Genomic DNA, 25,829 nt, shown 5'->3' with positions numbered 1-25,829 from the left:
ATCATCTTCTTCACTCTTTGTTCTTAAAATTTCCCAGGGCAGACCCATGCGCAGTAGAATGAAATAGCTGGCTTTCTTTTTTAAATTTGGCTTTTCACTCTACTGCGAATGCTCAGCCCCAAGTTGAAAAAGAAGCAGGAAGAGGATCGATCTGTGGTGCATGCTGGAAGAACCCCGGACCGGTGTAGTTTTCTACTGATAGGAGCACCAACCTGGACTGTCAGGTCACTGAATACAATCACTTGGGGGTGCATAACTTTTGGCACCCCCAAACTATTGTTTGTAGTAAAAACAAACAATCTTTCCTGCAATCAATGGTATCAGGAAAGATTGTAACTTTAACGTGTATGGCCACCTTTAGACAATAGTGCTTCCAACAGAGTTGAAATCCATGTCCAAGGCCTTTAACATAGATTTAGGGGCAAATTCACTAAGCGCCGAAGTGCCGAACGCCAGCGTTACTTCGCTAGCGTTTGGCATTTTCGTTACTGCGCAAATTCACTAAAGAACGCTGGCGTAGTTTCGCTAGTGTTACTTCGCACCCTTACGCCTGGTGAAGTTTCGCTAGCGACGTAACTACGCAAATGCACTAACGCGCGCAGTGTACTGAACGCTACCTTTTACGTTAGACTTCCTTCGCCACCTCAGACCAGGCGAAGCGCAATAGAGTAGATAGGGATTGCTTCAAAAAAAGTCAAAATTTTTTCTAAGTCCCAAAAAACGCTGACGTGTTTTCTACATTATGGGTGATAGGCTGAAAAAGATCGAAAAAATTTTTGGGGCTCCTCCTTCCCCCCTACATTTCCTGACTCATGGCAACTTACCTAGACAGTGGGCACATGTGTAGGGCAAAATAAAATTTCTATTTGAGGTTTTGAAGGTTTTCTAGCCATTTGTAGTGCTGATACGTATTCCTCCATTGAAATTTGAATTTGGCGCCGTATGCAAATTAGCCTTCGCTAGCGTAACTTCGCTTCACTTAGCGTATCAACGCTGGCGAAACTACGCCTGGCGAAGTGTGGCGAAGTGCGGCGAAGTTACGCCTGGCACAACTACGAATCTTAGTGAATTTGCCCCATAGTATGTGAGTTGTTATACAGGCTGGGATTGAGGTGCTCTGTGTAGAAAGTGAATTTGGAACCTATAGACCATTAAAAAAACAGTGATACAACTGGTTTTCACTTTCACACCTATTTTAGATGTACAGTAGGTGCAATGGTCTGTATCTCCAAAATCACAACTGCAATGTAAGAGCAGGCGCCAGTTTAACTTTAGGTAAGGCGCTAAGTTAACGCATCAGTAATTCTGCCAATAAAATGTTTCCACGATTGACTTTAATGTGTTCACCCAGGCATTGCCAGCCTATTCATAAATCAATGCCACACAGTTACACAATCTAGGAGTTATTGAGAAGCTGGAGCAAAGTTTCACCAGGTGTATTAACCCTCAGTAACCATTCACCAATCTTTTTTTGATCATCATTCTACCTTCGCTAGACCAATAAAAGTGAACTGCTGATTGGTTGCCATTGGTTTCTAGCTCCTGAGAAAATATGACCATGTGATTAAAGATTTACAAACGATATGATATATTCTTATGTTCCTACCAGACATATATTGGGAATGTAGTGATTTCAGTGAACCCCTACAAGCAACTCCCCATTTACACCCCGGAGAAAGTGGAGGAGTACAGGAACTGCAATCTGTACCAGCTGAAGCCACACATGTAAGTTGCTTGCAGTGTTTTCTGATTTGATGATTCAACAGCTGCATAAAGCAGAAATGCAATGCAAACAGACAATAAATTCCCACTCGGCAGAATTTACAGTATGGAATTCATAGAATGATAAGCTCTACTAAACAAGACAATGTTATGTTATACATATAGGATTGATTATACTTAGGGGCAAATTTACTTAAGGCCAAATATCGAGGGTTAATTAACCCTTGATATTCGACTGCCAAATTGAAATCCTTCCTTTGAATTATCGAAGTCGAAGGATTTACCGCAATTCGATTGATCGTTCGATCGTTTGATTCAAAGGATTTTAATCCATCGATCGAACGATTTTTCTTCGACCTAAAAAAGCTAGTTAGAGATCTCCACAGTCCATTAGCGGGAAATACCACCTCTCTATTCATTTCTATGGGATTTTTAAAGGCATATTTATCAATGGGTGAACGTTCACTTTCACCCTTTGAAAAAAACAGCTTTAAAAATCCCATAGAAATGAATGGAGAGTGGCGGTATTTTACTCTAGCGGACTGTGCTGATCTTTAACTTCACTCTTTGATAAATATACCCCATAGTATATATCAGATAAGGACTGTATCAGGCTCAGAATTGATCTCAAAATAAGGAGAGAATGGTTGATGAATATTGAGGCTCATTGAGTTTCAGAAATAAGGGAGATTACATCTCCTCTGATGTATAAATAGACATTATTTCCCTATTGTTTATAATTATGGATGCAGCTTTATTCCTATATTGCACATATTGTAAGAGAAATGTTGAGTCACTGGAGGTTCCCTTGACAAGCCAATAGGGATCAAATGTGCTCAGTTTTCATAGTATCCATGTACTTGCACTCTGGCCTGTAACACAAAATAACGGCGTTGCCTGGGACACCTGTATCTAAAGCTGAGAACATATGTAAATATCTGCCTATATGACCCACTGGCCCCATGAACAGATTATTTGCCTAAACAAAGTAAACCCAAAAGGCAGTTGGCTACACAACTAGATTAGACACTGAGCATGTACACATATTGCACAGTGGTGTAAAGTGCAATTTTGTACACACTTTGTTTTTACCCAAAATACATCTCCCCCCCCCCACACACATATACACACTATTCCAGCATAATGATGGCTTCATGTGACTGTTTTGCATTTGACACCCTGGAATTGCTACCACTTTCTGCATGGTGGTAGCTCCAGCGTTCCCTTGTGTCAATAAGTACACTTCCATATGCTTAGTGCAAATATGCAGAAATGCAATGAATGTGTTTAACTGCATGTAAGTAATGAATAATAATCAATATGGACAACTATTGCATGCATTTTTGCACTACCACAGTTATGAGCTCTTGAATCGATAAAGGCTTTGGTGTTTTGCAGGTCATTTTAAATGTTCAGACATTTGGAATGTCTAGGAATTATGTAATGTATTATATAAAGGGAAATATATATGCTTTATTATAATTGAGAAAAGTTGCACTGCTATATGTCAATTCAGTAGGGATCAAATACACATATTTTAAAAAATCCTGATGCGCTTCATGCCACTAGGCACATACCCCCAAATGTAATAAATGGCATAATGTTTGCCCAGGAGCAATAACCCATAGCCACCAATAAGATGTCTGCTTTTAAACAGGTGACCAGTAAATGCTACCTGTTGATTGGTTGCTATGGGTTACTGCACCAGGGCAAACTTAGTGCCTTTTATTACATAACCCCCTTAGAGCTTAAGAGAGCAATAAATAATTGCCTAGGGGCCACAGAACACATCATGCAATATTCGTTCACGATGTGAATCAAAAAAACATTGCTTTGAGTGGCTGCTATTTGTTTCCTGTTTTGAGGATTAAACCCCTAGAGGCATTTTTAGAAGGGTCAGGCCACACAGGGCGTTTTGGGGAGATTTGGTCGCCTGACGACTAATCGCCTCGTTTTTGCAGCGATCATTCTCCCCAAACGCCTTCCCTAACTCTGTGGCGGCTAAAATAAAAAAACCGCTGGCGCTAATCACACGTGGCTGGTTCGTTTTCCGAAGTCGCCCGAAGTTGCAAAAACGATGCGATTAGTCGCCAGGCGACCAAATCTCCCCAAAACGCCCTGTTTGGACTTACCCTAAAGTGGAATGAACAAACAATGCAGCAGAGTTACATTTTACATTGACTCTTTTCTACAAAAGCGTTTTTTCATTTTAAAAGCAGTTCGCAAATAGCTTAGCTGTATGTAACAAGGGGTGTGAAAAAATCAATAAACTTATGTAACTTCAACAGCTTGTGTCCTTTATAAACTTGCAACTTTTGCTACTTGATTTCAATGGACCTTGCCAAGACCAGAGTGGTGTGAAAACTGTGTATCCCTTGTGTGCATAGAATACGCTGCCCAAAACAGTATTTAAAAAGAAAACCTTCTATTAATAAAACTTGAAAGATGATAGTATCCTGTTGCACGTTTTTGTATAGGAATAAAGTGCAATTCATGTTGGGCACCTCCCTGTCACTAACTCACTTCCTCTAGGTGCTCAGGTGAAGAGAGAGAGAGATAGCATGATCCCATGTTACCTGGCACTGCACCTATTATTACATTTCATCCAACTTACTATCCCCATGAGAGGAGTGGTTTGCACTATAAATAGGAGCACTTAGCAGCTATGCAGGGTTACAAAAGGAAATGGATATGAGAATAAAAAAACATGCAGCAATAGGGCAAAGAGTTTCTTCAGCATGCACCACCATTTGTTGTTCTGGTAGAACTTGGATTAATGTAAGATGAACAGTTAGTTAGACCCTATGTACAAAAAGCCTCTGGGTGGGTATGGGGCAACCATCAGAAATCTCGCGGTCCTGAACATTTTCTGGGTCCCGCCCACCACCACAGGCCCCGCCTCAGACCCCACACCAAAGTAAAAAAGCCACACAAATATGGGCGCTAATCTGGAAAGTCAGCACAACTGACCCCCCCTATAAACTAAAAATCTGCTGGGCCTGGGATGACTATCCCCCGTGACCCCCTGATGGGGTACATTTCAATACTCTGCACTGTATTTGTGACTTCTTGCTGAGTAAAACAAGTCTATTTAGATTAAAAAGGTAATATTTTGTAGTCACAAGAGATTATTGTACAATCTAGCATGATTATTTGGTCATTTTCATTTTTGTTTGTCGCTGACATTCCATATTTCATCCACGGAACAGGCAGTGTGGCAACAGCCACATATATTAGCTCAATAACTAGTATGTAGATAAATAAACCTTTCATGGAGTAATTTGTGCTCAGAAAGGAAGCCAATGATACAAGAATTGACTCAACAGCAGCTGGTGGTTCTCAGTTTAAAAATAAATGCATTTGCTTCAAAACATTATTCCTGCTACATGAGTGCTGGTAAATCCTGTGCTTTTGGCAACTCTGAGGTTTAGGAGACTGGCGGCTATTTATCCAGCAAAGCAATATATTTAATAGGTCCTATAATGCTTGTTGTGTGAGAGTAATCCATATACCCTGGAGACAGGCATATATATGTATGAGACTCATTTTAAACCTCCACTGTCTCGGCCACAGGCCAAATCCATTAGAGTCCCGATTATAAGTCTATATCCCTAAAACTAAAGTGCTCAGCAACAACAGAATTCAATATATAAACTTCATTAACTGCATTGTGCCGTCTGATAAGTCTAGCCTCTCTCTCCCCTTCCTAATACTGGCAGGTTCTGGAATAAGGACAAGCTCTGCTAGGGGAATGGGAACACCATATTTTTTTGAAAAGAAGGCACTAATGCTCAAGGCCTGACTAGATATACAGATAATTCTTTCAGGACTGGGGTTTCATGAGCAAAACATTCAGGCCTATGCCCAAACATCATAGCAGCACCATGGGGTCCACAGCTAAATTATTGTGCCCTAGACCAGACTATTGTACCAAATCCAACAAATATTCCTGTATCTGTTGTAAATTCACATTCCAAAAATGGCCTTTGTACCATAGTGTCACTATTTGGCATTAAAAACCACTTATTTTAGAAAAAAACATTTATAAACAATGGTAACTGAATCATTCCATGCTTGCATAAATTAAAATACAAATGTTTAAAATTTTAATATATAATATTTACTTTTACTATAATATATGAAATGATTGGTTTCTAGCTATGCTGTCGCTGATGATGCCTACCAGTCTCTACGAGACCGAGACAGAGACCAGTGCATCTTGATTACAGGGGAGAGTGGTGCTGGAAAAACAGGTAACATTGCTCACAAACTTTAGACTCTTTAAAGCTTTTTATGTGATTTTAGCACATCACATGAAGACATTTCAAATGATGTTTAGGATTCCTGCAGATTTTCTCCCTTAGCCAGTTCTCAAAAAAAATCTGCTCTCCAATCAGATTAAAGTCACAAGTAAGTGGGTACAAACAAACGTTTACATTGTTATTTCCACCAAGATTAACACCAACATTTCACTTTAGATGAATTGCCTTCTTTACCATTCCAGATCCCGAATAACTCTAGAACAAATTCACTATATATAGTATTTATTACTATAAATACAAATATGAGTTGCACTCACTTGTTTAAAAGATTAAAAGGCTTTAGTGCCCATTAAAAATCTCTGTCCCACACATTACTTTCTTAAGCCACTGTTCTTACTTTGAGCAGCATGTATTTTTTTTTGGTGCATCCGATCACAAGTCGCGCCTGACGCGTTTTGTCTATGAGACTTCCTCTGAGGCTTCAACACTGTCACTGAGCATGTCCTAGCAAAGATACACGCTGCTCAAAGTAAGACGCTGGCTAAAGAAAGTAATCTGGTTCAAACTGTTGGATTTTCTTTAGCACACCACAAATCCAGGACTTTAAAGGGATTATGTCATGTTTTTTATGTCTAGTTTTTATTACACAGTTTACACTGCAAATAATTCACTGTACCGCGTAAAATGTCATTCCTAACCCAATAAGTGTATTTTTCTTAGTTGTAATATTGCTGTGTAGGCAGCCATCTCAGGTCATTTTGCCTGGTCATGTGCTTTCAGAAAGAGCCAGCACTTTAGGATGGAACTGCTTTCAGGCATGCTATTGTTTCTCCTATACAATGTGACTGAAGGAGTCGCTGTGGGACATGGATTTTTACTATTGACTGCTGTTCCTATATCTACCAGGGAGCTGTTATCTAGTTACCTTCCCATTGTTCTGTTGTTAGGCTGCTGGGGGTTGAAGGGAGGGGTGATATCACTCCAATTTGCAGTGCAGCAATAAAGAGTGGCTAAAGTTTATCAGAGCACAGGTCACATGATTGGGGGCACCTGGGAAACTGACAATATATCTAGTCCAATGTCAGATTTCAAAATTAAATATAGAAATATCTGCTTGCACTCACACAGGTATAGGATTTATCAGTGGCATATCTAGTGTGTGTTGGGCTGCACCCCCCCCCAAATTATTTGGAGGGATACCATTCTGTTGCTTATCTGTGCCCCCCCCCATGCTCAAATGTAGGTGTGCAGCTAGGGAGGAATCCTTTAGAACAGAAGTGGATCCTGCGGTCCAGCACCCCCATGTGGTTGGGGGGGTCTTCTTCCTCTATAGCTATTCAACTGGGATCTATTATCCAGAATGGTTGTATGGATAAGGGTACTGGGGTTGTATGGATAAGGGATATTTCCATAATTTAGATCTCCATACCTTAAATCTGCTAAGAAACATGTAAACATCAAATAAATCCAATAGGATTGTTTTGCCACGAATATGGTTTCATGCAACCTAGTACCTTAAAGTACGGTATACTTTTTACAGAGAAAAAGTAAAACATTTGTCATGAATTTAAAATTATTTGTTGAAAAAGTAATCTATGGTAGATGACCTTCCCATAATTAGGAACTTTCTGGATAAGTGATCCCATACCTGTACTAACTTCTTCCAGATAAGGGTATCAAGTTTGCAAGATGGAGTTTTTTGTAAATCATATCAGAGGAATAATTCTGAACTTTCCATGAATTTTTTCATTGACTGCTTTCATCACAGAGATTCTCACTGACGCTATTTATTTTACGAACTAAGCAGAGCAAGGCTTTTCTTCCTCTGCACGGTTTTCTCTTTAATTTCCAGCTAATTATGGTGGAATGTGTCAAGAATGCTATCAGTTAACATACACTTCAATGCTTTTCCCACAGAGGCCAGTAAACTGGTGATGTCCTACGTGGCAGCTGTATGTGGGAAAGGGACAGAAGTGAATCAAGTAAAAGAGCAACTCCTACAGTCCAATCCTGTCCTGGAGGGTGAGTATTTCTGGAAAAGCTAATAATATCCACAGTGTGGCTTCTCACATCTGTATTCTGTTAACAACAGTTTATGGCAGTGCAGACTGAAGCTGTAGCCCTACTATGTTCAAGGCACCTCCTGTTTCTTTATTAGGCTAAGCAATGATATCTGCCATGCAGGAGAGGTGGACTATGAACCACAATTCTATCTCTCTTGTCAAATCTAGATCTGGTAAAACATTGTAATCCCTGATCATGTATCCAGTAAGGAAAAGTCACTTTGGTTTGGCTCAACTTTATCTATAATATGTAGAGGGCTAGCTATGAACATGATGCTAATACCTAATCAACTCTACTTGTCCCACTGTGTAATTATTTTAATTTAGCTTGAATACATTCGTAACTGTATTAAGGGTAAGGTCACACCTGGAGATTCGGTGTGACCTTACCCTAAGGATACATAGATATCAGACTGTTATCAGTAGAATGTTGATATAAGCCATTTTCTTCAGAAAAGCTGCCAAAACACTAGTGACTTTGATTTGGCTACTGGTGAAGTCATCCTATCACGTTCTGCCTCAAATGCATTGCAAATATTGCAGTGCTAAGGGAATAGGTAGTGATGGATGAATTCGTGTGATTCGCCACCAGCGAATAAATTCGCAAAACGCCCGCGAAAATACGCCTGAAAAATTTTGCCTCAAAAAAAGGCGCAAATTCGCCCATCCCTAGGAATAGGTCAAGGTTACCTTGTGCTGAGAGAACATATTGATATGGTTAAATGTAAAGCAGCCATTGCTCTAGTTACAGCCTCCTAAATCTGAATCATGACCAACATAACTGAGATGTTTGTAGGCCACTACTAATCACACCTGTAGACCAGAAAACATATTAAGTATTACATGAACAACTTTCATACCTCCCAGCAGTCATAACATATTTTATTTTTTACCTCCCCTTCAGCATATTAGACAAACCTCATCCCCTTTCCAGAAGGACATCCCCGCCCTCCCTGTTTGTGTCCCAGAAGTTGACAATCCAAGAAATGGCTTTAATTGTACTTGAAAAATTAGACCCAGACTTCACAGGAAAAACATATTTACACACTACTGTTACAGAGTCATTAAGCAAGAAAATAACAAGACAGGAAAGGCCTGCTGTTTTTTGCCAGGAAGAAACATTCCTGTGACTGAAAGGAAGTACATGCAGTATCTCCAGGCAGGCATAACACGTCACTATCATCTTTAGAAATATTTTTCCTACCAATTTTCTATGTGATGTACGAAGCACGTTGTTTAGGCACACTTCCATTTTTGGATGAGAGCATCCCATTAAGACTTGAAAATAATTTAAAGTAGAAGGAAAGCTACCAAGGCACTTTATTGCCAATAGATTAACAACAATAGTGCAAGCTGTAACACTACATTTATTCTTCAGAATGCTTTATCATATCTGAGTAAACAGCTCTATAAGTTCTCTCTGTTTGTTTAGGATAGCATCTGCCATATTAGCTTGTTGTGACATCAGTTCCTGCCTGAGTCTCTCCCTGTTTGTTCATAGCTCTGGCTCAGATAACAGCAGGGAGGGGAGGGGGACGTGGGGGAAAGGGAGGGGGAGAGGAGCAAACTGAGCATGCTCAAGCCCAAGCCCTGGAGGTTTAAGCTGAAAGAAGGAAGTCTGATACGGAAGCCCATGTACACACTATAGAAGGAAAGAAATGCATAGTTTCTTCTGACAGAAGACTCAGAGCAGCATTTGTTTAAGGGTTTACTAGTGTATTTATATGGACCTTTCTGATAAGGGTTACTTAGTTTTAACCTTTCCCATTCCTTTAATGCAATAATGAGCCAAGCTTAAAAATCCAAAACACCAAAACCCCTAAACTAAAAGGGAGCTTCATATTTATCAATTTGTGGCACTGCCAATCAGGAGGAACATTGATGTGTGCACAAATGCACCTATTTCCGGTACTGAGCAGTGATCAGAACAATAATAATACAGGTTAGAGGATGCGCGCTTACATTTATGCAAAGTGAGGTGCAGATACTCTGGGGGTGACTCATGAAACACAGAGAGATCTGCAAGAGTATAGTTGGGTATTACCAGAGCCACAGACCCACATATTTACCCACAGATGACTAATGGTGGCCATACACGGGCAGATAAAGCTGCCGATATCGGTTGTTTGGACCGATTTGACAGCTTATCTGCCCGTGTATGGGGGCTTCCGACGGGTCTTCCCGATCAATATCTGGCCACGATATCGATCGGGAAGGTTGGATTTTTACCCGACCGACCCGTCGGAGCCGCTTGGCGCATCGTAATTCGATCGTTCGGCCATACGGCCGAACGCTCGAATTACCCCCGATATAGCCACGCAGTTTAGTGGCATACCGGGGAAAGATCCGCTCGTTTGGCGATGTCGCCAAACGAGCGGATCTTTAAGTCTATGGCCACCTTAAACCACAGGGGTCACCTTGTGATGCGATTACAGTGCACTATATAACCCAGAAGTGAGAAAACGCCAAGAAGCAAACCAAAATGATTGTGCCAGTGTCCAGTTACCTCCTACAGGGTTAGCAGATCAAAAGCTTTTTCAACTGAACCAACCAGATGCAGGAATCTAGAATGTGCCATGTCCTCTCTTGACCAGGCTGGCAGCTCATGTGGGATTCATTCCACGGCCAAAGGTACAGCATGGACTCCCTGCATGACCCTGTTTTTGCTCTTAGGACTGAACTTTCTGATTGGGCCTATTTGGCCTAACAATTGAGTTTATGTGTGACGACCCAACCAACAAGCAGCTCATTATGTATAAAAGCAGCCTTTGGTTCAGTCTCATCTGACCCATGTAGTGTGACTATACAGAGGATCAGTAGTAATAGGTTGTAGTTAGCTCTTCAGGCATGCATGCATAATTGTAAGGTACACAGGCATGAGTAAGAAAGCTAAGATGCAGATGTTCAAAAAGGCTTTTTATATACAAAGGGGAAGACACGGGTTCTGCTGACACAGATTTATAGCAACCACTTGTTTCTGCCTTTATTTGTCACAGGTAGAGCAATAATAGCCTAGTTGCTCCCAGTGTTGGGTGCCTGGGGCAGACATAGATGCAGTTCAGCTACACAACACTGATTTTAGGGTATTTCAGAAAGGATAAGTGGCCTGGGGCCCTTTGAGAAAATGTATGTGTTACAGCATATACATTAGAGATGTCCAACCATCAGCTCCCCATATCCCCATGTGCAGAGGACTGGACATTCCTGATTTATGCATCACACTTTCTCACATCGTATAAAGGCCCCAGAATACCTGCATTGGAAGGAGTCTTCTTTCCCTCCATCCCTGAAGCTTCAGTTGGAGATCTATAATTCCTGCAAAGCTGCTCTAAAGATGAATGGATATCACCCATTATGGAGCTCACTATCTATTTTATCACAGAGAACTTTCAGCAGGGAGAATAAATTCACTATATGATCATTTGTGCTATAAAACTAAGACAGGTCTCAAACTGCTGGCAAGTCTTAAAATGTAAAGAAAGCTCAAAGGGTTAAGTTAAATATTGCCCGGAATGAGCTCTAAGCATTTCATCAAGGCCATATAACCCATGTCTCCTGAGCTGATAATATAATTCTGTATAATCATGTCTACTTCAATGGTACAAACACTGCAGTACTTTCTGTTTAGGCTGAAAAGCTTGGAGATGCTAGCTGTTACAACTCCCAGAATTGCCCTACTGTTGGGAGTTGGAGCTGAACAACAGCTAAAGGGGTGAAGTTTGGACAACCCCACTCTGTGGGCTTCACCCTGTCATGGATATTTGGCAATGATATAACACTAGATAGACAGAATCAGTCAGTCAGTGTTGGTTTGTGTTGGCAGACTGGTCAGTTTAATTTATTGTGTATATGACCCTTTATTCATCATATCATGAATGTGGTGCAGCCTCACTTTCTTTGTGTGGCACCTTGTGATAATACACCGTTTCTCATGTTTGTTTTCTCTGTCCAATTCTCTGCAGCCTTTGGAAATGCCAAGACCACCCGCAATGACAACTCATCCAGATTTGTAAGTTACTACAACTTGAAATATTCACTTTACTATTATGAAAGCCATTTCTGGTGAAATCTTTTAATGAGGAAAGATCTATGGTATCTGTGTTGTTTCTTCATTTAAAAATGGCAAACAGGGAAATGAAGCTACTCCATGTTTTCATCGTTCTTATTCTTGCTAGGCATAATGCACTTCTGCTCATCTGCAAGACAAAACAGTTGGATCAGTGGGTGAAGGGAGGGAGTTGTTTATACAGAGCTTGTACTTAATCCAAATTAAACCTTAGTGGAGGCAAAACTATTTTATTGTGTTTATTTAATGTTTTAATGATTTTATGGTAGATATAAAGTAGGGAGAACCCAAATTACAGAAATATCGCTTATCTGGAAAACCCCAAGTCCCGAGCATTCTAGATAATAGGTTCCACACCTGTAAGCTGTTTCAGACTTTATATAAATCACAATTCCTGGGTATATCATAAATAATTCTGCACCTTACAGTGTATTAATATGACTTCTTGCCTTTTAGGGGAAATACATGGACATTGAATTTGACTTTAAAGGAGACCCTGTGGGTGGTGTGATCAGCAACTGTAAGTGTAAAAGCAACTTTAGACAAAAGAATTGTGGTTTTATTTCAATGACTTTAGAAATAGTGGATGGCTCACAGAATCACGTAAGAAAATATCTGTCCATTGGGGCTCCTTGCGCCCTGAGACAGCCTTTCTATTGCCGCCCCACTCTTGTACCCGGATCATACCATTTTGAGTGCCAGAGTGGGTGTAGGGTGTGCCGCATCACAAGTGTGGAGAGCTCAATTGAGCCAAAATTACTATTTAAAAATCAGAATTTTGGCTCTTAAATTTACCAGAAGTGGCTTTCTTTTGGCAACTTGCAGGCTGCTGCCACCTGAGGTGAGTTTTTCAACAGAGCCCCTGATGACAGGACACAATTCGATGTAATGATTAACTACAGTTTTGTTTAATTGAACCCTATTATAATCCAATCACTTCTAGGAGTATTATATTATCTATTTTGTCTTCGTATTTGTCTTTAGGAAGATTGATTCCTTTAGTTATAATCATTTCTACCCTATATAAGGCTCTGCTAAGGCTCTACCCAACTGTGGACCAGCCATTATACACATGGGGTACATGTCTGCATTGTGACCATTCCAACCTATCTTTGTTCCACAAAAAAAATGTGCAGGTCATATGTTCAGCATGATCTGTGCAAAGACACATGTTGCACAGGAACAATGAAATCCCTACTATAAGAAATCCACTTAAAACACAAAAGATCCTAACCTCATACAATCTGATCCAACATAGAGATGAAGCCACTTGGATTTGTGTGTTAAATGCATCAGGACTCAGGATTAACTGTAGAAACTGTGTTATCTAAAGTAAAGTCATCTTAACTCATTTAATGCATTTCATACTTTCATTAGCATACCAAAGCACCATTGTTAACAGTGGTGAATGCTTAAGGGTAGGGGCACACTGCCCGATTCTGGGAGATTCAGTTGCCTGGCGACTAATCGGCTCATAATGCGGCGAACAATCTCCTCAAACGATTTGCCACTGTCTTACGTCGGCTATAATGAAAAGTCGCCTGCGGCATGACACATGCGGTGCTTCGTATGCCGAAGTTGCCTCACTTCGGAGTATGAAAATCCCAGGTCCTGAGTAATCTGGATAACAGGTCCCATACCTGTATTTGTTTCTACAAAAAAAAACAAGGAAAATCACAGGGAAATTGCCAATGGCATTATAAGAATTTCTCCATGTTGAAAAAAATGCTTTTTTTTTATTTCTATGGAAAAAACTTTGCACTGGTTAAATACACAGAAAAAAATCCCATTGACTCAAGCAAAATGTAATACATTTTTCTGCAGTTTTGCAAATGCCCACTGATTTCTCATTGGATCATGACCTGCATCAGAAACCCAATTGGCCCAGTGGGGCAATGTACATGGAAGAAATATGTTATACTGTGTGAAATACTAGCATGTATGTACACTAAATATACTCCATTTTTACTAAATCCTTAATAGACCCACATCCGATTCCTTTTGACACTTCAGTTGTCCTAGTCCTCATTAGCCTTAGTCATTTTTATTTCAGAATAAACAGGAGCAGGAAAACTGGCCAGTTTCCTCCTTGTATCTTAAAGTCAGACACAAAGTTGTGCTTCGGTTGATGGGTTAAAAAGCAATAGGTATGAAAGAAACTCTGAGGAGCCGAGGCTGCTGCTCAAGTTCCAGCTGCATCCTGTCTTGTAATGTGAAACATGTGGGATGTTATTAAAGTTTCCTGGGCAGAAAGAACAGAAAGCAGTATTCTTTTTAAGCCTATTTATGGAATACTTAGATGCTGATGATTCCTATATGTTTTGTTTGATACTCAATAAATATCTTCCTGAGCATTAAAGGGTATTGTATATGAGATGTGTGAGACTATAGCTCCAGATGTGTTTCCTGATGACCTGTCTTCCTTTTTTTCTTTTATCATAGTATTGAAACTCCAGGCTGGATTCATGTTTCTTGCATGTGGCCTGCTTGCCTTTAGTCCTCAATGAACTTACCAAGAATACGGCCATGTTTGGTGTACACTCTATACCAGTATTTTCTGTAAATGTGCTTGAGAAAAGTCCCAGTGAACACATTTCTCAAGCAACAGAGTATTGTCTTATACTGCCATCATTGGAGCAGATTTTTAGGGAGCTGCTTTTTATTTGAGTTTGCACAAACATTTTACAGATAAACTGGAGAGTCAGTTTATCCCTGTATTGAGGCCTCAGCCATACGTCTCTATCTCCAACCCTAAGCTTGAGCTAAAGAACTGCCATCTCTGGGCATTGTTGTTTAGTTCATTGTAAACATGTCAATCAACTAATCAAGTGCCATATTTCCTTTGCTCTTTCCCTCAACAGATCTACTGGAGAAATCCCGTGTGGTCAAAAATGTTAAAGGAGAAAGAAATTTTCATATATTCTATCAGCTCCTTGCAGGAGGAGGCCCTGAGCTCCTAGGTGAGGATCTGCCCCCAAACACAAATGAACTAGGGAGAATAAAGTCTCCAAAAATAGTCAGTGTAGTTTTGCATGTAAAACGAGGACTCGTTTTTTCACTATGTTCCCTATCTGACTGGGGTTGATTTACTAACATAGGTGCTAAAATGCACAAGTAACGTTTCCTAGAGCAATTAGCTTAAAACAGTATGCTAAAAGTTAGAAAATGGAAGCAAACATCTGATTGGTTGGCCAATCAGCTTCATTGTGTTACATATCTTTCCAAGAATATCTTTCCAACACTAAACTCTTTAGAAGCAGTTTGCAGTGTATGCTTAATAAAAGAACCATTAATGAAATACAGAACTTCAGCTTGCTCAGGGAGCCACAGCTACAGGGTTCGCACTATTCCAACAGGATAGAAATGAAGCACTTTCTACTCTGTTCCTTCCTAAGGAAGGTCCGCTGACATATTAGGGGATGCTCAACCTAAGCCTCTCCTAAACATTATCAGCAGAAACAATTACAATAGGTAGAATTCTAAGTGATATCTACTGGGGACATGTCACATTAATAGCAATTTACTAAATGTCCAAATATTATGTCACAGTATAAATTGTCTTTTAGGAAAACTAAAGCTGATCCCCGACTGCAGCAAGTACATCTACTTGAATAACGATCCCGCCAGCCTAAATGGAATGGGAGATAATGAAAACTTTCAGATTGTTAAGGTATATATGTGAGACGTAATGACATTTTCAGCTCCTAACTTTTTCATTTTGGTCCAGAATAGAAATGTATGGGCTATAATAAGAGGAATCTCTTTAAGATAAAATGCTAATTTTTCCCTGAGCGAACTTTCTGGTTTTGAAGCATAACTTCTTTCATTACAAATGATATCACCCCCTACACCAACAATATTTGCCATATTTGTGAAAGTACATAACAACATGACACTAAGTGATAACAAAACATTCTCTGCACTTTCTCTGACAGAACGCTATGGAGATTATTGGACTTTCCAATGATGAGGTCACCTCTATTTTTGAAATTGTTGCTGTGATACTGAAGTTAGGAAACGTGGAGATAAAGGGACAATTTCAAGCCAATGGAATGGCCTCCTGCTACATTTCAGATGCAAAGAGTGAGTCCATTCCATTAACTTTTTAAAGAAAATGTATCCAGAGCAGGTGCAGTTATTAGAAATGGATTGGTAGCTTCTTTTTTAATTTACGCTATGGGAGACATGAGATCTGTAATAAATAATAGCTAATCACTCAGTAACTTGTTTAAGAGGTAACAATTGGTTCTATGTAGTACACAGTCATGTTACTGAACAGGCATCATTAGAGGCAGAGAACGGATTCTGGTTTGATCTTTTCATGGGAGAGACTGTAGGTGTATCATTTATAGTGATGGGCGAATTTATGCCGCATAGTGATGGGCGAATTTATGCTGCAGGTGAAAATTCGCGGCGGATTGCCGTGATTCGCCACTGGCGAATAAATTTGCGAAACCAAAGCGAAAATTCACCAGCATCCATTTTTTTGGACACCGGCGAAAATGCACCAGCATCCAAAAAACACGGACGCTGACGATTTTCGCAAATTTATTTGCCGCAAATGCGCGCCAGCATTCAAAAAACGGTCACCAGCGTCCAAAAAACGGACGCTGGCGTCAAAAACGGACACCAGTGTCACAAACGAGACTCTGTGCCGTTTTCGCAAATTTTTTTTTCGAAAAAATTTTGGCGAAGCAAAACGCCCCAAATCCGCCCATCACTAATCATTTATGAATATTCACACGTCATTCAGCCTTTTGAGAAAGTTGCTCAAAGAAAGTTTTTTTAGCCGTTATAATGAAAAATGGAGCTTTTAACTACTTTCTGCAAAGATTGTAAGCCAATGTGAGCTTCCTGATATGGTGTGAGTTTATTTTGAATTCTAATATATATTTATATATCCCCTGTATTAAAGGGTGAATGAAATTTATACTAAACAATTTTTCTAGAAGTTCATATTTTTTGTGTGCCTGTTGGCTCCAGTCAGATAATTCTGACACCTTCCTTTATAGACTTGCATCTCTGTTATGGATAGAGAAAGTAGCCTGAAGGAGCTTTATACTGTTAAGTGGTAATGAGCCAGTAACAGAAATCAAATCTCAAGGAGCAGGGAAATTAAATGTGTTGCCTATGATTCATGAGTGTAACATGTCTATGAGAAGTTAAAACAGAAGTCACCGCAAAGAACAGAACTGAGGTTTCCCTGTGCCAGAGTCCAGTCACCATTTCTGAATGCTGACTTCTAAAAATCTGATTATAAGAATGCTTTTTATTGGCTCTTTGGCTCTGAAGATAAATATGTATAATATTGAATAGTTGAATTCATTATAATTGAAATCAGATTGTCAGTTTCAAACGAATGAATAGAAATAACTGCAGCATTTTCCTTTTACAAAAAGAACGTGACAGGCTAGTAGAATTTATTTATAAAATGCAGTTCCCAAACTTGAATTTCGTCAGCCAGATTAATATGTTCCATGTTGCAATTCATTAGGTATAAAGGAGATAGGCTCTCTGATTGGCCTGGACTCTTCCATGCTGGAGAATGCATTCAGTGTACGCACTGTAGAAGCCAAACAGGAGAAGGTCGTGACTACGCTGAATCAATCCCAGGTATGGAGTCATCTGTTAATGGTTTAGAATACACAAAAGAATGATGAATTATTATCAAGTAATTCTGAAAGGCCATCACAAAAGCCAATGTATTTTATAAGTACTAGTCACAAGATGATTCATGACTTGTGATTCAGAAGCTGTTGTTGAACCCAGTTCCCATGCATCTCATACAAGTTATTGATTTAAGAATAATTACCTTACCTGTCTCTATGAAACATAACTAACAACATATCAGTCACCATAGATCATTGGTGCTCTGAGATTTTTGGTGCAAACCCCTTTTGAGGGCCAGAATTTGATCAGGGTTTTACCTTAAACTCATTAAAAGATGTCTGGTACATGAAATTCTTGGAACACAAATAAACATTTCTATAAATATTATTATAACTGCTCTTCAAGCTCGTCTCCCTGCCAAATTTTCAGGCCCCCCCAAGGGGGTGAGCCTCACATTTTGGGAACAATGGCCACAGATGGATAATTACAAAATTGGGAGTAGTGGTGTTATTTTGTCTGTTCTCACTCCTGAAAGAATAATACAACTGTTACTAATAGTCAAGATGTGCAGGGGTATTTCTGGGTGTCCCCTTCTCACCCTACACACCATCTATTTATCATCTATCTTTCATGTCCATTTTTGATGTTATATAGTACTTTGAAATGTTATAATACATAACAAAATACAAATTACATGAAATATGTCAGTGAACAGAATCCATCTTATTTTCAGTATACACTAAAGAATGGTACATTATGTGTTTCAGGGAGTCTATGCCCGCGATGCCCTTGCTAAGAATCTCTATGATCGGCTTTTCAGTTGGCTTGTTCAGAGGATCAATGAAAGCATAAAAGTGAGTGATTTTACTTTTACTCCAGTATTTGGTTTGGGATTCGTCCAGGATTCGGCCTTTATCATCAGGATTCGGTCCGAATCCTTCTACACTGCCAAACTGCATATGCAAATTAGGGGCTGGGAGGGAAATCGCATGACTTTTTGTCATAAAACAAGGAAGTAAAAAATGTTTTACCTTCCCACCCCTAATTTGCATATGAAAATTAGGATTCGGATTCTGTTCGGTATTCGGACAAATCTTTCACGAAGGATTTAGGGGTTCGGCCGAATCCAAAATAGTGTATTTGGTGCATCCCTAATATATATGCACCACTAATGTTGTAACAATAAAAGTTTTTTGCACATTTTGAAGAAACTGGAGTGCGGGTCCATTCTGAATCATTATATATATATATATATATATATATATATATATATATATATATATATATTATTATATATATATAGTCCTCCAAGAAGCCAGCACTCTCGATAAGTAGTTACAAATGCCTGGGTGCAGTATCAATAGTTTCGATCTCCATATGCACAAATATATATATATATATATATATATATATATATATATATATATATATTATATTCTTTGCATCGGCAAATTAAGGGGATCAAGTGTCAGTACATGGTATTTGCATCTCAACATTTCACATTATCATTAATTTCAAAATGTTCGTTCATATCTGTTTTTGTAACCTGTTCAGTTTGTCAGTACCATCATTGTATATTATATCTGAAAATATCTGACAATAACTGAACTTATTTGCTTTACAAATAAATAACTACCCTGTTTCTCTGGTTATAGTAAAAATGGATAATTGTTATTAATGCCGCAAAGTAAATTGTTATGGATAATTGTTATTAGGGCTGCAAAGCCAAATTCATTCTGTATATTTGTATTTCACTTATTTTTCATATTTTTATAACATATATTACACAATACAGTCTAAACATATAGCAAATAGGTGGAAATGTAATAAAATTTGCAAACTTTGCAAATAAAAATTCGCCTGTCACAATGTAATATTCTTTGTTTGGCTTTTATTGCATTGCGAATCTTAATTGCGCATTGTGAACCTTTAACAGCTGTGCTGGAGTTTTGTTAAATATTTTGCAGCAAAAGACGGTTTGCGATTGAGAAATCTTATTGCACACACTGCGAACGTTCGCAAAAGCAATTTGCAAACTTTGCGAGGAAATCCTTGAAGTCTTTAATCAGTCAAAAATGGAGCTAACATTCGCAAATGTGTTTGTGCTAACGAAACATATTACATTCCCACCAATAATGTATAAAATGTTTATACTGTATGTATAAGGTCATATATATTTTATATATTTATATATTTGTATATTTTATTACTATACTATATTTAAAAAAAAAGTATTTTTGCCAAAATTCAAGCAAATTGCAGCAAAAGTGGTTGGTTTTAAAACAAACCATGAGAAACCCTGTTGCTTTGAAAAGGTTTTTTTTTTAAGTGCTATAAAGAACATGCACGCAGTTTTGACCCCTTTGTGATGCTGCACTTCTATTCTGCGTTCGCAGTAGCAATCCAATACTATGCATAGCAAGTTGCATTGTACCAAATCAGCCCTGTATTAAGCCTACAGACAAACGATGAGATGACATTAAATAGGACCAATCAAGTCTATAACTTTTTTTATGTAAAATATTTAATCAATATGGACATTACATTTTACATACCTTTCAAATGATCCCCACAGCCAATGACTGCCAATACTGCCCTACTTTAAAGTCTTAAAAACATGGATTTTTTACTGATTTTGAACCCTTTTATGATTAGTGCTCATGCAATCTAGGTAGTTAAACCCTGATCCAGGGGCGTAACTACAGAGGAAGCAGACCCTGCAGCTGCAGGGGGGCCTAGGAGGTATAGGGGCCCCATGAGACCCAAATAATGAGCAATTTCAACATATATTGGTAAAACAAGGCAATCTCTGCATATGTTGGGCCCTACAATTAATTTGCTGTAGGGCCCAGTAACATCTAGTTACTCCATTGCCCTAAACAATTGAGTAAAACAAATTTTAATGATGTTGTTGATCTTTTTCAGGTTTCAGAGTTCCAAGGGAAAAAGGTCATGGGTGTGCTAGATATTTATGGCTTTGAGATTTTGGAGGTAAGTACAGGACACCTTCCATGCTGGGATCTTTATTCTTTCTGTCTCTGAAACAAAGCCATTGTTTAGTCAAGGCAAATATGGTATGAATCATTTAAATACAAGCTCAGTATTAGCAGTAGGAAAGTTTTTAGAAGCAACCATATTGAAATATTAATAGCAACCAAAAACTCCAGAGGGAGATAAACAATGATCATCATAATAATACAGACTAAAAGTAAGCAAACCATTGACTTAGCTTTAGAAATACAGTTAATTTGATGTTGCTTAGTATGTTTCTGTATAACTATGCCCTACATTTTACAACTCCATTGTTTTTCTGCCAGGTCAACAGCTTTGAGCAGTTCATAATTAATTACTGTAATGAGAAATTGCAGCAGATTTTCATTCAAATGACACTGAAGGAAGAGCAGGAAGAATATACAAGAGAGGTAATGATGTTTCTCTCTCGTTAAAACCACTTTTTTGACTTGGATCCTTTTAACTGAATTATTATGACTTTCTGAACATACATTTTGAATCTACATTGGAGGCTGGGTTGAGCTTTTCTCTTCATTCAGTCAAATTATGATTTAAATGGTAGATTATGATCGTTGTTACCGTAAGTATGTACAATAGATGGCAATGTGGCCAGGTAGCATGTCTATAATATCTGAATTTTCAGTGTATTCTGACAAATACACAGTATAACATTGTAAGAAAGAGTCAAGTACTAACTCTCACGTGATTATAAAGAGAGAAAACTGCAAGAAAACCTTTATTCATATGAAAAAATGTGATAAAGAGCCTAATCACCGGTTCTCTGCAACCATACTATAAATATTTGCAAGATGACAGCGTCCCCTACATGCATTTGCATTGCAAGGAATCCATGATAACCTTTAATGACAGCATCAAGCAATCTTCATAAAAAGACTTTGTGATTATGCAAGTGTCTCAAATTTCCCCCCGATTCTGAAACCAGGCCCACCTTTCTAAACATGAACAATTCATTTAGCTTTCGATGTAAGTGTCTGTAGACAGTTGTTATCCTGCAGCTCGTAGAGAGCCATGGGACAAGGACTTAGGGTAATATTATGGGAAGTTGCTTTGTTGATATTCAACTGGGCTGATGATAGGGCCACTTTTTCCACTTAAACTAATAAAATAAAAGCACGCCCAAAGACAACACAGATGTTCTTGTGAGTACTTACTTATAAGGGCAGAGACACATGCTCAGATTCGCCTGGTGACAAATCTCCTCTTCTTCGGGGGCGACTAATCTCCCCGAAATGCCTTCCTACAAGGGATGCCTCGAATCCAGGATTCGGTTTGGGATTCGGGCTTTTTCAGGAGGATTCGGATTCGGCCGAATCCTTCTGCCTGGCCGAACCGAATCCAAATCCTATTTTGCATATGCAAATTAGGGGCGGGAGGGAAATCACGTGACTTTTTGTCACAAAACAAAGACGTAAAAACTGTTTTCCCCTTCCCACCCCTAATTTGCATATGCAAATTAGGATTCAGTTCAGTATTCGCCCGAATCTTTCATGAAGGATTTGGGGGTTCGGCCGAATCCAAAAAAGTGGATTCGGTGCATCCCTACTTTCTACCAGCTACAATGTAAATCACCGGCGGGATGGCACTCAGAGCGAAGTCACCTGAAGTTTCCTCGTGAGGCGACTTCTGAAAACGAAGCTCTCTGAGTGCCACCCCCCCCAAATCTGAGTGTGTTTCTCCGCCCTAAATATTAAGTACTTTGTGCCATTTATTTCAAAATGAATGGGGAGTGTCCAGAGACACTAAGGCTAAGTAATGAACATAATATCCATGTATTTATATTACACAAATATTTAGCTATGTATTATAGTGGCCTTGAAGGTCAATGTTGCTATATCAGACTTATTATCCCAGAGAGTGGTTAAACAATCTTAAACAATCATAAAGACTACTGCATCTCGGAATGTGGCAAAACTGTCTATTATTAAAATGTGCCACATACTGGCAGCTGCTCCGTGTTTTTAGAATGGAGCACTGACTCAAAAAGCAAAGAAAATATGAAAAAACACTGTTGCTGAATGTCCCAGAATGATAAGCCAACTGCCTTAGGATAATGGTATTTATATTTCATAAACAACTGGAATGACCAAGGTTGATGTTTGTTCCACATTGAAATCATTGGATTCTATTCATTTTTACAGGGTATTAAATGGAAACAAATTGCCTACACTGACAATGAAGTCATCTGTAGCCTCATTGAAAATGTAAGTCAATTTTTAGTCTTTTTTCATTGTATATTCTGCAGTTACAACACGCACAGGGCGATTTTATTTCTTACATATCGGTAATACAGAACTAAAATGATGAGGAGACCAATTCAGATTATAGAGCACCACAATTATTGTAGCAACTCCCAGTACTTTGTCAAACACTGGAGACTGGATGTTTGCTGTGATAAAGAATTGAGCAGTTTTTCTCATTGCGGTTATTATGAAAAATATTATGAAGTTATTATGAATATAATATTATAATATTTTTTTTAATTTCAATCTTTTTAGTAGCTGATGCAATATTTTTGTTTTCTGTTCCATTAGAGCACAAACGGAATCTTAGCAGTGCTGGATGAGGAGTGTCTGCGCCCAGGCAAGGTGTCTGATGCCACTTTCCTTGCCAAGCTTAGTTTAAATTTCAAAAATCACAAGCATTTCCAGAGTAAGGCCACTCAGAATGATAAGCGTATTGCAGATCTATCATTGCCTGATAATTGCTTCCGCATTGAGCATTATGCTGGCCAGGTAAGTGGCACTGATGAATAAGTTACTGACTATTTGGTACAGCCCACCAGATCAATGGTTTATTTTGTAGATATGATTGGAGGTGCACTCTGTTTACAAAGCACCATCCTTTCTCTTTGTAGGTAACATACAACACTGATGGGTTTTTGGACAAGAATAATGACCTTCTCTTCAGAGACCTTTCCCAAGCCATGTGGAGTGCCAAACATCAACTCCTAAAAACCCTTTTCCCAGAAGGTGATCCAAAGAACTCCTCACTGAAACGTCCTCCTACTGTCGGCTTCCAGTTCAAAAACTCTGTATCAACTCTCATGAAAAACCTATACGCCAAAAACCCCAACTATATCAGGTGACTTTTTAAAATACATTTGTATATCCAAAGCAAATCTACACTCAAACCTTTACCTTTGCGGTGCTGGTTTTGAAGTTGGTAAGAAAATACATACTTTTAAAGTGGACCCGTCACCCAGACATAAAAATCTGTATGATAAAAGTCCTTTTCAAATTAAATATGAAATCCAATTTCTTTTTTTTTATTAAAGCATTCATAGCTGTTGTAAACTCATTTAAAAATATCAGCTGTCAATCAAATGTTGCCTGCCCCTCCTCTATACCTAGACATAGAGGCGGGGCAAGCAATTACTTTCACTTTCCATTCAGCACTTCCTACATGTCACTGCTCTCCCTACATTCCCCAGTTCTCTTAACCATTTAATTGTGTAGCCAGTGCATGGGGATGGACATTGGGTCCCCCATTCTGGTGCACAAACAAGATTCTGAGATGATACAAGGCTTGCCTTAATAACAGTGTCCACAAAATGGCTCCTGCCTGCTTGCTATAAATATGAGTCCCAGACTAAAGGAAACAAGATTCAAATAATTTATACAGTGTAATTAAAGTTCATTTTGCTTGACTAACATGATAAAATAGGATTTGAAATATTTTTTTTTTGGGTGACTGGTCCCCTTTAAGGCTTTCAAGTTATCAGGGATAGCTGAAAGGTTTATTAAGATACAAGGAGGCCAATAAATAATGTAAAAAAGCTATTGGATAAGCTAAAACAGAGATGGAAACGAGTATTGCATCAGAGTAAAATGAATCCAAAATGAAATATGTAAATAGTAAAAAATGAAGCAAGAGGGATTGGACCCTAAAGGTGGCCATACACAGGGAGTTACACTCGTTTGCGCCACTCAAACTTTCCTCAACTACAGCTCCCAGCACATTAAAACATATTAAATATCAGAGATGGATTTAAAAAACAATACTGTTCCATACTGCATGTCACCTAGTTTATGAGGGCCAGTGGCTTATGCAAGATCTTCCTATTTCTTGAAAAACATGAAGGTGCGATGGGAAAGTTCTTGTGTAATAAACTTAACAGCAACAGTGGTCAGGGGCCTTACTGGCACCAGAGAATTGGCTAGGTTACTCTTTAATCTGTGATATGGCACATTTTGTTTGAGGACATGAAGCGAGGCAAGTTCAAAGTGTCCCTGTGGGCAAGAGCTTTAGCCAATCACACAGGGTTAAAAATTCAGCAGTGCTAACTGTAAAATAAACAGTAACAAAATACCTGCCTTGCATTTATAAATATATAAAATGCAACTCATTCATGTATCTTTTGTTAACAGATGCCTAAAGCCCAATAGTTCAAAGAAGCCATCCCTCTTTGATGATGTCCTTGTGAAAACTCAGATCCTTTACCTGGGACTGCTGGAGAATGTGAAAGTCCGCCGGGCTGGATTTGCTTACAGACAGTTGTATAAGCCTTTCCTGGAACGCTATAAGTTGGTTTCCAGACAGACTTGGCCACGATGGGCAGGAGAAGCACGGTATGAAGAAACAAGCAGAGTTTCTTGTTAGCAGCCAGTGTTTACAATGTCTCTTGGGGATAGTGAGGATTATATCTATATGATATTTAACCCCCCCCCCTCATAAATCTCTTATGAAATATTTCCTTGTTAAAGGTACTTATTGATGAAATCATTGGTGCTTATTGATGTTATATGTGCCACACGAACCACAGAAACAATTGAATCGTTACAAATAATGCACCCCTTCTGTCAACTATAAGGATATTCAAATTCACCTCAGTGTTCCATGACCAGTGTATAAACACTTGGGGGCACATTTACTAAGGGTCGAATATCGAGGGTTAAAATCGAATTTAAATACTTCGAATATCGAATTCGAAGGATTTAGTGCAAATGCTACGATCGATCGTTCAAACTAAAAATCGTTCGATCGAACGATAAAATCCTTCGAATCGAACGTTTCGAACAATTTTAAGCGATCGAAGGATTTTTTGACGATCAAAAAAAGGTTAGAAAAGTGATG

The 25,829-nt window shown here is 38.9% G+C and overlaps 1 protein-coding gene across 2 annotated transcripts in view; it reads left to right on the top strand.

Annotated features, from left to right (window-relative positions):
• myo1a.S (myosin IA S homeolog) overlaps window positions 1–25,829 on the top strand; it is a 55,084-nt gene that overhangs the window by 12,678 nt on the left and 16,577 nt on the right. For both annotated transcript variants that reach the window (XM_018250054.2, XM_041584408.1), the window contains exons 3-18: window positions 1,610–1,725; window positions 5,881–5,975; window positions 7,902–8,006; window positions 12,010–12,056; window positions 12,570–12,633; window positions 14,975–15,073; window positions 15,680–15,783; window positions 16,049–16,196; window positions 17,608–17,726; window positions 18,491–18,577; window positions 20,649–20,714; window positions 21,041–21,145; window positions 22,895–22,957; window positions 23,288–23,488; window positions 23,611–23,837; window positions 25,124–25,324. In XM_018250054.2, the coding sequence (XP_018105543.1) occupies window positions 1,610–1,725; window positions 5,881–5,975; window positions 7,902–8,006; window positions 12,010–12,056; window positions 12,570–12,633; window positions 14,975–15,073; window positions 15,680–15,783; window positions 16,049–16,196; window positions 17,608–17,726; window positions 18,491–18,577; window positions 20,649–20,714; window positions 21,041–21,145; window positions 22,895–22,957; window positions 23,288–23,488; window positions 23,611–23,837; window positions 25,124–25,324 (1,847 nt within the window). The remainder of the gene's footprint in view (window positions 1–1,609; window positions 1,726–5,880; window positions 5,976–7,901; window positions 8,007–12,009; window positions 12,057–12,569; window positions 12,634–14,974; window positions 15,074–15,679; window positions 15,784–16,048; window positions 16,197–17,607; window positions 17,727–18,490; window positions 18,578–20,648; window positions 20,715–21,040; window positions 21,146–22,894; window positions 22,958–23,287; window positions 23,489–23,610; window positions 23,838–25,123; window positions 25,325–25,829) is intronic.

The sequence above is a fragment of the Xenopus laevis genome, chromosome 2S (assembly GCF_017654675.1).
Source record: "Xenopus laevis strain J_2021 chromosome 2S, Xenopus_laevis_v10.1, whole genome shotgun sequence".
In the NCBI taxonomy this organism is placed as follows: Eukaryota; Metazoa; Chordata; class Amphibia; order Anura; family Pipidae; genus Xenopus; species Xenopus laevis.
This window is presented reverse-complemented; position numbering and strand designations above follow the sequence as displayed.